Genomic DNA, 14,200 nt, shown 5'->3' on the forward strand with positions numbered 1-14,200 from the left:
GTGGCATCCGTCATTAATGACCCACATCACCCAGTATGTGTCCTCTTCTCATTGCTACCATCAGATCAGAGGTACAGGAGCCTGAAGCACATATTAAGTAACAGTTTCATTGTATTTAGTAACAGTTTCTTCCACTCCGCCATCAGATTTCTGAATGGAAAATGAACCCACACAAGAACACTACCTTGCTATTTTTGTACTACTTATTTAGTTTACCATAAATATTTCATATTGTAATTTTTATATATTTCACTGTACTGCTGCAAAACAATAAATTTCATGACATACTCTATGTCAATGATAGTATTCCGATTCTGACTTCTCATATAAACCCTATTCCCTTTAGGTGGAGAGACTGATCTCGGAGAAGGGCTGGGAGTTCATGTGGAGTGAGAATCTTGGCTACATCCTGACCTGCCCCTCTAACCTGGGCACCGGACTTCGAGCCGGGGTACACATGAAGCTGCCACTACTCAGCAAGGTATCGCTTCCCTTTCACTTGCAGAGGTTCTTCTCGCTGAGAAATGAGGTTATGCTGTCAAATATTACACTGACCAAGGTGCTGAAATGCAGTCTTTCCGGGCAGCAACAGTTCTGTATCTAAGCTACACTGTCTCTGCCCTGAGAGTGTGCGGTGGGACAGTGTAGAAGGTGTTAAATCTGTTTCCAGCCCTTTCTGGTTTAATCAATGTACAGAGCTGAATCTTAACAGGGGCAAAAATGTGAAACATCCAAAGACGGAGATACATAAAGGTGTCTCCAAGAAATGAAATAGTTGAATTTTTACAGATGTCCATCTGTTGGAAAATGCATAAAAATCATTTGATTCAGTAACTGTACCTCCATAGAATTGTAATGAATGGATTCTAAAGCACATAACACTGATAGAGTGATATTCACTCATTTACTCAGAGTGGACAGAGAGAGGAAACTAGCTCTGCCATTTATAAGAACATACGTATGTACATATGTCAGATTTTTGAACTTAGTATTATTATTGGAGCTCGTTGTAGGCATGTCGATAAGATGAGCATTCATAACCCAAGAATGGCCTGTATGCCATTTGTGTTAACCTCAGCTTGAGTCTGAGTAGAGTTTCATTCTGTACCTAATCTGTCCCAGCCTTGAGACTGTGTGATGGGATAGGATAGAGGGAGGTTTACCCTGTATTCTAATCCATGCTGTTTATCCCTGGGATTTCCTGAGAAGGCCATGTTAAATGCACCATATGTTGTAATGAGCACAAATGTAATGGCAAAGAAACAGATTTAAACAACATAAGATGTGCAAGGTCCTGAATATCACATCTGAGTTTCCCAGCATCTGTAAAGCCATGCTCAAGACAGAGTGCATAAAAGTCAACTCAGTCAGGTCCTGACAAAACACTGCCTTAAATAAAATCCATAAGACCAAAAGATATAGGTGCAGAATTAGGTTATTTGGCCCATCGAGTCTGCTCTGCCATTCGATCATAACTGATTTATTATTCCTCTCAGTCCCATTCTTCCCACAACTTTTAATGTCCTTACTAACCAAGAACTTATCAAACTCTGCCTTAAATACATCCAATGACTTGGGCTACGGCTGTCTGTGGCAATTAATGTCACAGATTCTCCACCCTCTGGCTAAAGAAATTCCTCCTGATCTCTGTTCTATTCTGAAGCTGTGTCCTTTGGTCTGAGTCTCTTGCTTTTAAAAATATCCTCTGCACAATCCACTCTTTCAATGCTTGATAGGTTTCAATGAGATCTTCCCTCATTCTTCTAAACTCCAGTGAGTACAAGCCCATCAAACAGTCCTCGTTCAGAACCTTTCATTCCCAGATTTATTCTCATAAATTTCCTTTGGTCCCTCTCCAATGCCAGCACATCCAATCTTGGAGATATGGAGCCCGAAACTGCTCTCAATATTCCAAATGTGGTCAGAGCAATGCCTTGTTCAGCCTCAGCACTACACCCAAGCTTTTATATTCTAGTTCTCTCAAAATGAATGCTAACATCACATTTGCCTCCCTCGCTACCAACTCAACCTACAAGTTAACATTTAGGGAATCCTGCATGAGGACTCCCAGGTCCCTCTGTACCGCTGATTTCTGAACTCGCGCCCTGTTTAGAAAATGGTCTATATCTTTATTCCTTCTACCGAAGTACACAGCCATACACTTCACTACACAGTATTGCATTTGCTACTTTGCCCATTCTCCTAATCTGTACAAGTCCCTGCTTTCTCAACACTGCCTGCTCTCCATGAACATCCACAAACCTGGCCACTAAGTTATCAATTCTGTCATCCAGACTATTAAGACATAGGCTGAAAAGTAGCAGACCTAACACCGACCCCTGAGGAATGCCACTAGTCACTGGGCAGACAACCAGAAAAGGCCCCTTTTATTCCCACTCTTTGCCTCCCGCCAGTCAGCAGTCTCCTGTCCGTGCAAGGGTCCATTTTCACCCTGAGCCTTTAGCTCCTACCCAAGGGGTGGGGAACATGTCGTCTGACGGGCATCCTCGCTAGGGTGTGGAGCCATCATTCAGCTGGATAGTTCTTCCGTTTCAGGATCCTCGCTTCTCGAAAATCCTGGAGAACCTGCGGCTACAGAAACGTGGCACAGGGGGAGTGGACACGGCAGCTGTGGGCAGTGTTTTCGACATCTCCAACTTGGACCGGCTGGGAAAATCTGAGGTGAGTTTGTGGTCTCGTTCCCCCGTGCTCCCAGCACCAACGACACACCAGGTGCACCCTGGAGCAGGGGGAGTAAGAACAGGAGTGGAGAGACTGAGGGGGGTAAGAAAGGGGAGGCGATAGGAGGGTGGAATATAGAGGGATGAAAAGGGCAAGATGAGATGGAAAGACAAGGGTGAAGATAGAGGGAAGATTAGAAGATGAAGATTTATGACCTGTATATCAATACATACAGTGAACTGCGTCGTTTGCGTCAACAACCAACACAGTCTGAGGATATGCCGGGGGCTGCCCACAAGTGTCGCCATGATTCTGGTGCTAACATAACATGCCCACAACTTACTAACCTTAACTCATACATCATTGGAATGTGGGAGGAAACCAGAGTACCTGGAGGAAACCCATGCAGTCACTTGGAAAACATACGAACTCCTAACTGACAGCGGTGGGAATTGAACCCCAGTCGCTAGTGGTGTTACGTGTTCCCCTAACCACTATGTTATCTTGAGGCAAGGAGGAGGAGGAGATGATTGCAAAGGGGGAGGGATGGAAGAGAGGGGTGTGTGGAAGAGGATGAGAACAAGGCAAGGAGGAGTGTAAAAAGGACTGAGGAAGGAGAGAGATGGAGAAGGAAGGGCAGAGAGCACAGGAGGATGTTGGATTGGATGGAATGGGAGGAAGAGATGAGGAGGGGCAGGCAGGATTCTTTGCACATTGGGTTGTGGGGTGGGAGGGAGGGAGCAGGGGGAAGAACATCTCAACATCTCAGTGATCCCTGGACTCCCTGGGATGTGTCAGCGGCTCTAACGCTGAATGTTTTCACATCCCCAGGTGGAACTGGCCCAGTTGGTGATTGACGGTGTGAACTATCTGACTGAGTGTGAGAAGCGGCTGCAGAGAGGACAGGACATCAAGATCCCCCCACCGCTGAGCCAGAGCAAACGTTGAGCCCTCAGTAATCAACCACACCCTGGGGGGGGCAATGTGTCACTAATGTGTTCCCATGGCTGCAAACCCTGTGGAATTCATCCCAACAGCAGATTAAATAAACTCCCCAACTGTTATAACCAACATAATGTGGCTGGTAATCAGTTTATTGTTCACTCAATCACATCACCTTTTGACTTTAACTAAGTACCAATGACTGACTGCAGGTGAAATATCCCAGCAGCTGTGGGACGTCCCATCCCATGGAGGGATTGGCAGACTCTTTAACCCATCACTGGGTTAGTCACATGGGGCAGTCACACAGGTCCTGCCCCACTCCTGAGTGGGGGCTTCCCAGATTCCTGTCTGATTCCCATGGGGAGGAATGACCCTTCTTCCATTCCAGTGTGGCCTATGGCTTCCTCTAGGGTATCGCTGTTCCTGTTCGCGCCTTTTGATGCATCCGGCGGCAACCTTGCCAGTTCTTTAGCCCTTTGGCTGTTTTCTTACAAGCCTGAGTTGCTAGCTTGTTGCTCAACCCAGCAAGGATGGAAAGTGTGCAAGGAAGTCTGCTGGATTTGAACCGGGGATCACTCGCCTTGAAAGTCAGGTGCAGGTGCCACTACACCACCAGCTGACTTCTATAGTTCCAACGTAGAGTGAAGGACCACTTTGTCAAGCGCAATAGGTGGGATTTCCTAGTGGCCACCCATTCCCATTTCCATTTCGACATGTCAGTCCTCGGACTCCTCTACTGCCATGATGAGGTCACTCTATGAGTTTGGAGGAGCAGCACCTCACATTCTTGGTCTGGCTAATCTCCAACCCAATGGCATAAACATTATCTCTCTGACTAAACCCACCCCCCAATCCTTCTCTCTTTCCATTCCCCGTTCTGGTTACTGACTCATCCTTTCTCTCTTCTCCTCCCTCTGGTGCTCCTCTCCCTTACCTTCCTCCCATGGTCCACTGTCCTCTCCCATCAGGTTCCTTTGTCTTTAGCCCTTTACCTCCTCCCCTCCCAGCATCTCCCCTCCTGCACCCACTCACCTATCGCCTGCCAGCTTGTAGTCCTGTCCCTCCCCTCACCCTCTTATTCTGGCTTTTGCCCCCTTCCTTTCCAGTCCTAATGGAGGGTCTCGGCCCAAAACATCGACTGTTTATTCCCCTCCACAGACGTTGCCTGACCTGCTGAGTTCCTCTAGGGGTGGGTGTGTGTGTGTGAACTTTTCCACTTCCGTCCCCGAGGGAGGGGGCTGACCCGGATCCCTGAGTGGTCGCATCCCCACTCTGCCCTGAGGACCTGACACAGTCCCTTTGGAATCAAAGGCGCTTCTGTGCACGGTCCTGCGTGACAATGGTAGTTGTACAATATGGGAGCTATTTCAGCAGATTTTGCAATCATTCCCAGCGGCTTCGGCGCTGCCGGGAGCGCGGAGACCCCGATCACGAGCGAGTACCCGCGTGAAGGGGAGTGGGGACGCGACAGCCCCGTGACCCGGCTGGGCTGGACACAGTGTTCCGACTCGGTGCGTCCCCGGTGGGGGAGGAGTCGGTACCCGCGGGGAAATAAGAGCGAGTACGATACGCTGAACTCTCCCAATCGACAGTCCGGGGTCAAGAGGTAGGGTCCGCTATCAAAGCGATGAGCACAGGTTCGCCCAGCCCGGCTTTGCACACGATCTTCGCCTTGCTGAATTTACTGTGCGCAGAGCTCTGTACTGGGAACAGAATTATGCCCTTCCCATTCGTGTACAGGCATTTTAATCACATGGGAAACAATGCAGCGGGCGTCCGGCATCCAGACTGCGGACACAGTCTGCCTCCCTCCCTCACTTCTGGCCGGATGCTGCACCTGTTCCTCCCCAGCCGACACCGTCCACTCCCGGGGTCACGGAGGACACTGGACACGGACCGGTACTGGGTAGAGTCGGGGTTGGGCGGTGGGTCACTGGATATTGCTGGGACTGTCCGGTTCAGAGGAGTCTCTGAGTGCTGACCAGTGGCTACTGACCGCTGGAAGAAATGCCTGTCTGTTGCCAGGTTCGCCACCCGTTGCCATGGTGACGGGACACAGACTGATGTCTGTCACTGGGATTACTGACTGTCGCCGGGGTCACTGAGCAAAGGCTATTGCCGCAGTCACTGTGCCGGGGCCACAGCCTGTTGCCGAGGTCGCTGTCCGTTGCTCGTTCCCATTCTTAGGCCCATGGGCCGTGTTGCTGGGACGTTCCCGACCAGTAGAAGCTCCATGCCGGAAGCAAGAGGAGCGGAGATTCAGAGGGAGTCTGCGGAGTGGTGAATCCCCAAGGAATGTGGCTGACACGGACTTCCGGAGCTCTGCAATCAGACCAGAGAGACGCTATCAACGGCTGGTATCCGGTCATCCTCACTTCTGCTTGAAGACTACATCTAGCAGCGGCTAGTGAACAAAACTTCAGCTATGACTCACCTCTGACCCAACCAGCCCCAAGTGTCACAAGGAGCCAGAGAGATTATCTTTAAAATCTTTACCATGGGACAGGGATAGGAACATTCAGTTTAGGAAAGCGTTTAATTGGAGTAAGGGGAAATATGAGGCTATCAGGCAGGAACTTGGAAGCATAAATCGGGAACAGATGTTCTCAGGGAAATGTGCAGCAGAAATGTGGCAAATATTCAGGGGATATTTGCGTGGCGTTCTGCATAGGTATGTTCCAATGAGACAGGGAAAGTACAGTAGGGTACAGGAATCTTGGTTTACAAAGGCTGTTGTAAATCTAGTCAAGAAGAAAAGAAAAGCTTATAAAAGGTTCAAAAAACTAGGTGATGTTAGAGATCTAGAAGATTATAAGGCTAACAGGAATGATTTTAAGAAAGAAATTAGGAGAGCCAGAAGGGGCCATGAGAAGGCCTTGGTGGACAGGATTAAGGAAAACCCCAAGGCACTCTACAAGTATGTGAAGAGCAAGAGGATAAGACATGAGAGAATAGGACTAATCAAGTGTGACAGTGGAAAAGTGTGTACGGAACCAGAGGAGATAGCAGAGGTACTTAATGAGTACTTTGCTTCAGTATTCACTATGGAAAAGGATCCTGGCGATTGTAGGGATGACTTGCAGCGGACTGAAAAGCTTCAGCATGTAGATATTAAGAAAGAGAATGTGCTGGAGCTTTTGGAAAGCAGCAAAATGGATAAGTCACCAGGACCAGACGAGATGTACCCCAGGCTACTGTAGAAGGCGAGGGAGGAGATTGCTGAGCCTCTGGCGATGGTCTTTGCATCATCAGTGGGGACAGGAGGGGTTCCAGAGGATTAGAGGGTTGCGGATGTTGTTCCATTATTCAAGAAAGGGAGTAGAGATAGCTCAGGAAATTATAGACCAGTGAGTCTTACTTCAGTGATGTTGTAAGTTGATGGAGAAAATCCTGAGAGGCAGGACTTATGAAGATTTGGAGAGGCATAATATGATTAGGAATAGTCAGCATGGCTTTGTCAAAGGCAGGTCATTCCTTACAAGCCTGATTGAATTTTTTGAGGATGTGACTAAACACATTGATGAAAGTAGACACAAAATAATCTGCAGATGCTGGGGTCAAAGCAACACTCACAACACGCTGGGGGAACTCAGCAGGTCAGGCAGCATCCGTGGAAAAGATCAGTCAACATTTCGGGCCGGAACCCTTCGTCAGGACTGTGGAGGGAAGGGGCAGAGGCCCTATAAAGAAGGTGGGGGGAGGGTGGGAAGCAGAAGGCTGGTAGGTACCAGGTGAAAAACCAGTAAAGAGAAAGATAAAGGGGTGGGGGAGGGGAAGCAGGGAGGTGATAGGCAGGAAAGGTGAAGAAGGAATAGGGGAAAACACAATGGATAGTAGAAGGAGGCAGAACCACGAGGGAAGTGATAAGCAGCTGGGGGAGGGGGCAGAGTGATATAGGGATAGGGGAAGGGAGGGGGAGGGAATTAACGGAAGTTGGAGAATTCTATGTTCATACCAAGGGGCTGGAGATTACTCAGACGGTATATGAGGTGTTGCTCCTCCAACGTGAGTTTAGCCTCATCATGGCAGTAGAGGAGGCCATGTATGGACATATCTGAATGGGAGTGGGAAACAGAGTTGAAGTGGGTGGCTACCGGGAGATCCTGTCTGTTTTGGTGAACGGAGCGGAGGTGCTCAACGAAGTGGTCCCCCAATCTGCGTCGGGTTTCACCGATGTAGAGGAGGCCGCACTGGGAGCACCGGATGCAATAGATGACCCCAACAGACTCACAAGTGAAATGCTGCCTCACTTGGAAGGACTGTTTGGGGCCCTGAATGGTGGCAAGAGATGAGGTGTAGGGACAGGTGTAGCACTTGCGCTTACAGGGATAAGTGCCAGGTGGCAGATCCGTGGGGAGGGACGTGTGGACCAGGGAGTCGCGGAGGGACCGATCCCTGCGGAAAGCGAAGAGGAGTGGAGAGGGAAAGATGTGATTAGTGGTGGGGTCCTGTTGAAGGTGGCGGAAGTTGCGGAGGATAATGTGTTGGATCCGGAGGCTGGTGGGGTTGTAGGTGAGGACAAGGAGAACTCTGTCCCTGTTGTGGTGGTGGGAGGATGGGGTGAGAGCCGAAGTGCAGGAAATGGAGGAGATGTGGGTGAGGGCATCATTGATGACAGCAGAAGGGAAACCACGATTGCAGGTGAGGCCACCCCACTAGCCTCCGGATCCAGCACATTATCCTCCACAACTTCTGCCACTTTCAACATTAGGACCCATACAGCCTGGCACCGGTGTCGTCACAGAGCAATGTGTGGTTAAGTGCCTTGCTCAAGGGCACAACACGCTACCTCAGCCAAGGCTTGAACTAGCGACCTTCAGGTCATGAGACCGATGCCTTAACCACTTAGCCAGATGCCAACAGGTACATAGAACTCAGAAAAATAGAGGGCCATGGGTAACCCTAGGTAATTTCTAAGGTAAGGACATGTTCGGCACAACTTTGTGGGCCGAAGGGCCTGTATTGTGCTGTAGGGTTTCTATGTTTCTAAAATCCCTCTTACACTCTGAAGCAATGCTGAGGGATGGTCACACTGTGGGAGAGGCAGTACTGAGGGAGGGTCGCATTGTGGGAAGGGTGGAACTGAGGAAGGGACACAGTGGTGGAGGGGCAGTGTTCGCTTCAGCAGCACGTATACTAAAAACTGGAACAATACAGAGAAGTTTAGCATGGCCCCTTCACAAGGATTGACACGTGCATTCGCGAAGCGTTCCATATTTTTCCGACCAGACTCGCCATGGTGGTCTGTGTGCCATCTGGTGGCAGGGGAGGTCCTCAGTGGAAGGCTGTTTAAGCAGGGGTGCTTCCCCTGTACATTGGGGACCTGGGGTGAAAGGTGTTGCACAGGGCTGTACCGAGGAACAGGTCATTAAGCAGGTTGACTGACACCCCGTCCCCCTGTCCACTCTCCGGCCGGGAGGGGTCAGTGTACCAGGTTTATGTGGAGTGTGAGAGGTTGCAGCCCATTTAAGTATCTGAAGGGGCTGCTGCTTAGGTTCTGGTTACACTTCAACCTCATGCTCCTCATCTGCGGGCACCCAGTCCGGAACGGAGTGGGGCCGCAGGAGGATCTCCAGGTGGGCTTTTGCTCCTGGGCCTGGCCTAGAAAGCCATTCATGGGTCTAGGCGGTGGAAGTCGAGGCCTCTGCCAGGGCCGACTGCCTGCCCTCTTCTGAGGACACGTCCATGCCCGGCTGTCCTTGGCGATGGAGTATGTGTCACAGTGGATACAGTGGGGGATTGGTGAGTCCCCCAGGGTTTTATAGACGGTAGTAATCACATTTTAATTTCAATTAATCATTGTCTTGTGAATACTTAATATTTGTACTTTATGTATTTGTTCTGTAAATAAACCTTGTAAGTTTTGTAAAAAGCAGGGTTGTAGAACTGAGGGAGGATTCTGTTGTCAGAGGGGCAGTACCGAGGGAGGGTCACTCTGGGAGGGGCGGTACCGAGGGAGGGTCACTCTGGGAGGGGCGGTACCGAGGGAAGTTTCTATCACGGGAAGGGCAGTACTGGGGAGGGTCACACTGAGAGGGGCAGTACTAAGGGTGGGTTACTGTGGGAGGGTCACTGTGAGAGGGGTAGTACTGAGGGAAGTTTCTATCGTGGGAGGGGCAGTACTGGGGAGGAACAGAGTGTGGGAGGGATAGTGCAAAGGGAGTACCACATTTTGGAGCGGTGGTGCTGAGGGAGTACAATGAGAGGGGCAAATAAAGAGGTAACCAGAGTCCGTGGACACACCCAGATATCAGTAAGGCGTTATTGTTGTGTTAGAGTAAGATCCATTGTTACTTTGAATACGGTTGACAAATGTTCCCTTCACCACCATGCTCTGACGAGAACAAACCTCTATGAAGAACCTATGTCCACACTCCAGCCCCACACAACACACATTAGAGTCTGGTGCTAACAAAAGCCCTCAAGCTAGGGGGAAGTTTATATTGCTGTGGCTAGGTTGGGTTTAATTTATACATATACAAACCTTTTCCAGTGTCTAGATTGAAGTGATGTTCCCCATTCCTGCTACAATAAATCCCTGTTCTCTGCTTAGGTTTGTTGAGAGGAAGCTCAGACCATGTCCACTGAAGACCTGCAAATGCTGGTCAAGCAGGCATCGATGGAGGGGAATAAACAGTCGATGTTTCAGGTCACAGACTGAAATGTCAACTGCTCATTCCCCTCAGTAGATGCTGCCAGACCTGAGTTCATCCAGCATTTTGTGTATGTTGCTCTGGATTTCCAGTATCTGCAGAATTTCTTTGTGTCCGGTCAAGACCTGACTAGTGATTTAAAAATATGTGTTTAATTCTATAAACCTAATTCACAGAAATATTTACCCAAAACATCTTAACAACTTGCTCTGCTTGGCAGCAATCAGACGCAACCTCTGATTGCTGTTTACAATTCTTCTATTGAAATGCATTAGGCACAAGCCTGTTCAATTAACTTCACTGTTCATGTCCTCCTAGAAATGTCTCCCTCATTATTTAGTAATTTGCAATGTTTTTTTTAAATTACCCACTCCAAAACTTCAAAGTTTCTGTTCTGCAGATAAACCACGGTCACTGTATTGCATACAGGAATGGGTCCAAATCCTGAGCGTAGCAACATCTGGCCACCAACACTCAGAATTTGTATGTGATGGAGGGTCATCAACCAAGGCGAACATGAAATCAGAAATAGCTTCAGAATCAGGCTTAGTAACATTGACAAACACCAATGGCCATTTATTGGGTACCTCCTGCACCTAATAAAGTGGCCACTGAGTGGATGTTTGTGATCTTCTGCTGTTGTAGCCCATCCACTTCAAGGATCGACGTGCTGTGCGTTCAGAGATGCTGTTCTGCACACCACTGTTGTAATGTGTGGTGATTTGAGTTACTGTCACCTTCCTGTCAGCTTGAACCAGTCTGGCCATTCTCCTCTCACCTTTCTCGTTAACGAGGTATTTTCACCCACAGAACTGCCACTCACTGGATGTTTTTATTCCTTTTTCACACCACTCTCTGTAAACTCTCGAGACTGTTGTGTGTGAATATCCCAGGAGATCAGCAATTTCTGAGATACTCAAACCACCCCGTCTGGCACCAACAGTCATTCCATCGTCAAAGTCACTTAGATCACATTTCTTCCCCATTCTAACAACAACTGAATCTCTTGACCATGTCTGTATGCTTTTCTGCATTGAGTTGCTGCCACATGATAGGCTGTTTAGATATTAGCATTAACAAGCAGGGGACAGATGTACCTAATACAGTGGCCACTGGGTGTATGTTGCAAAATTTGTCATTTTGTGACTATAAGACCATAAAACATAGGAGTAGAATTAGGCCATTCAGCCCATCGAGTCTGTTCTGCCATTCCACCATGGCTGAATTATTATCGCTCTCAACCCCCCTCTCCTGCCTTCTCCCTTTGTCATTCTGACTAATCAAGAACCTATCATCCCCAGTTTTAAATATACTCAATGACTTGGCAATGAATTCCACAGATTCACCACCCTCTGGTTAAAGAAATCCCTCCTCATCTCTGTTGTAAATGGACGTCCCTCTATTCTGAAGCTGTACCCTCTGAGCGTAGATTTATCCACTATAGGGAACATCCACTCTATCTAGGCCTTTCAATATTCAATCGGTTTCAGTGAAATCCCCCTCCGGCTTTTAAACTGCAGTGAGTACAGGCCCAGAGCCATCAAACATTCTTCATATGTTAACCCTTTCATTCCCAGAATCATTCTCGTGAACCTCCTTTGGACCCCTCCAATGCCAGCACATCTTTTCTGAGATAAGGGACCTAAAAATGCTCACAAATACTCAAAGTACGGTCTGACAAATTCTTTATAAAGCCTCAGCATTACATCTTTATTTTTATATTCTAGTCCTCTCAAAATTAATGATAACATTACATTTGCTTTCCTTTCCACCAATTCAACCTGCAAGTTAATCTTTAGGGAATCCTACACAAGGACTCCCAAATCCTTTGAACCTCTGAATTTTGAATTTTCTCCCTGTTTAGAAAATAGTCTATGCCTTTATTCCTTCTACCAAAGTGAATACACTTCCCTTCACTGTATACCATCTGCCATTTCTTTGCCCATTCTCCTAATCTAAGTCCTTCTGTGAGGTTTCATTGCTAATGTAATGGCCTCTCTGTAATGTTTCACTGCCAATGTAATGGTTTCTCTGTAGCAGCAGTGTTTGGGTTATGACTAGAGATAACGGGGGTTTTGGAATGTGTGCCATCCAATGAGAGGCAGGTTGTTCTTTCTTATGGGTCTGAGAGAAGGAATTTCGCGGGCTTTTGTTTGGCGGAAAATGGAGTGGACTTCAAACGGGGTCGGGAGTTGGCACCTGGGGAGAAAATCAATGGAGAACGACAGGCGGGAAAACCATGAGCTTCAACGTTGCAAAATAGACTGTTTCATGAGAATGGGCACATTTTTTTTGTGCTTCTTTACTAACCCTATAGTCAACTTAAGAATTATAAAGCTCAATCGTTTAATTGCATATTGTGTACTCTTTGTTATTTCGTCATGCTGATTTGTAACAGGGGACACATCATGCAGCATCCACACAAACGAGATTTCACAAGTTTGGTGGGGCTAGTGGCTGTCTTCCCCTAGATTAAGCCACTAGCCAAACCTGAGAGTTACAAACAGATATCCTGCTTCCTCAACAGTGCCTGTCCTGACCTGCAAACTTGACCACAAAGCCTTCAATTACATTATCCAACTCATTGACATGTAATGTGAATAGAAGTGGTCCCAACACTGACCCTTGCAGAACAGAAGTAGTTACCAGCTGCCAACCAGAATAAGCTGCCCTTATTCCCATTCCTTGCCTCTCGCTAGTCAGCCAATCTTCTATCCATGCTAGTATCTTTCCTGTAATACCATGGGCTTTATCAGGCACTGGTGAGGCCTTACCTTGAGTATTGTGAACAGTTTTGGGCCCCTCATCTTAGAAAAGATGTGCTGGCTTTGGAGAGAGTCCAGAGGAGGTTCACAAGGATAATTCCAAGAATGAAAGGGTTTTCATATGAGGAACGTTTGATAGCTCTGGGTCTGTACTTGCAGGAATTCAGAAGGATGAGGGGGATCTCATTGAAATCTTTCAAATATTGAAAGGCCTAGACAGAGTAGATATGGAAAGGATATTTCCCATGGTGGGAGAGTCTAGGACAAGAGAGCACAGCCTCAGGATAGAGGGGCGTCCATTCAAAACAGAGATGCGGAGAAATTTCTTTAGCCAAAGGATGGTGAATTGGTGGAATTTGTTGCCACATGCAGCTGTGGAGGCCAGGTTGTTGGGTGTTTTTAAAGTGGAGACTGATAGGTTCTGATTGGACATGGCATCAAAGGTTACGGGGAGAAGGCCGGGAACTGGGGTTGAGGAGGAGGGAAAAAAAAGGGTCAGCCATGATTGAATGGCGGAGCAGACTCGATGTGCCGGATGGCCTAATGTTGCTCCTATGTCTTATGGTCTAAGTGGCCTTGTGTAGCTTCCTGTCAAAGGCCTTCTGAAAATCCAAGTAAACAATGCCCACTGACTCTCCATTGTCTACCCTGTCTATTATTTCCTCAATGAATTGTGACAGATTTGTCAGGCAAGATTTCCCCTTATTTCCTGAGGAGACTGAGGTCCTTTAACATCTGCCGGATGATGCTGAGGATGTTCTATGAGTCTGTGGTGGCCAGTGCGATCATGTTTGCTGTTGTGTGCTGGGGCAGCAGGCTGAGGGTAGCAGACACCAACAGAATCAAGAAACTCATTTGTAAGGCCAGTGATGTTGTGGGGATGGAACTGGACTCTCTCACGGTGGTGTCTGAAAAGAGGATGCTGTCCAAGTTGCATGCCATCTTGGACAATGTCTCCCATCCACTACATAATGTACTGGGTGGGCACAGGAGTACATTCAGCCAGAGACTCATTCCACTGAGATGCAACACAGAGCATCACAGGAAGTCATTCCTGCCTGTGGCCATCAAACTTTACAACTCCTCCCTTGGAGGGTCAGACACCCTGAGCCAATAGGCTGGTCCTGGACTTATTTCCATCTGGCATAATTTACA

General features: G+C 48.0%; 2 protein-coding genes and 1 non-coding gene across 8 annotated transcripts in view; 2 read left to right on the forward strand and 1 right to left on the reverse strand.

Annotated features, from left to right (window-relative positions):
- LOC134358598 (creatine kinase U-type, mitochondrial-like) overlaps positions 1-3,758 on the forward strand; it is a 71,912-nt gene extending 68,154 nt beyond the window's left edge. For both annotated transcript variants that reach the window (XM_063071016.1, XM_063071015.1), the window contains 3 exons: positions 347-481; positions 2,557-2,682; positions 3,514-3,758. In XM_063071016.1, the coding sequence (XP_062927086.1) occupies positions 347-481; positions 2,557-2,682; positions 3,514-3,630 (378 nt within the window). In that variant the 3' untranslated portion in view covers positions 3,631-3,758. The remainder of the gene's footprint in view (positions 1-346; positions 482-2,556; positions 2,683-3,513) is intronic.
- The window catches only part of LOC134358597 (G-protein coupled receptor 161-like), a 99,495-nt gene that overhangs the window by 63,495 nt on the left and 21,800 nt on the right, over positions 1-14,200 (reverse strand). For 2 of the 5 annotated variants that reach the window (XM_063071012.1, XM_063071010.1), the window contains exon 3: positions 3,883-5,949. The exons of the other annotated variants lie outside the window; for them this stretch is intronic. In XM_063071012.1, the coding sequence (XP_062927082.1) occupies positions 5,726-5,949 (224 nt within the window). In that variant the 3' untranslated portion in view covers positions 3,883-5,725. Of the gene's footprint in view, positions 1-3,882; positions 5,950-14,200 lie in introns of those variants that run through there. 5 annotated transcript variants of the gene reach the window in all.
- Positions 8,740-8,848, forward strand: LOC134358644 (U6 spliceosomal RNA). The gene has a single exon (XR_010020913.1). It is a non-coding gene; the product is annotated as a U6 spliceosomal RNA (small nuclear RNA).

Source organism: Mobula hypostoma, chromosome 18, assembly GCF_963921235.1.
Source record: "Mobula hypostoma chromosome 18, sMobHyp1.1, whole genome shotgun sequence".
In the NCBI taxonomy this organism is placed as follows: Eukaryota; Metazoa; Chordata; class Chondrichthyes; order Myliobatiformes; family Myliobatidae; genus Mobula; species Mobula hypostoma.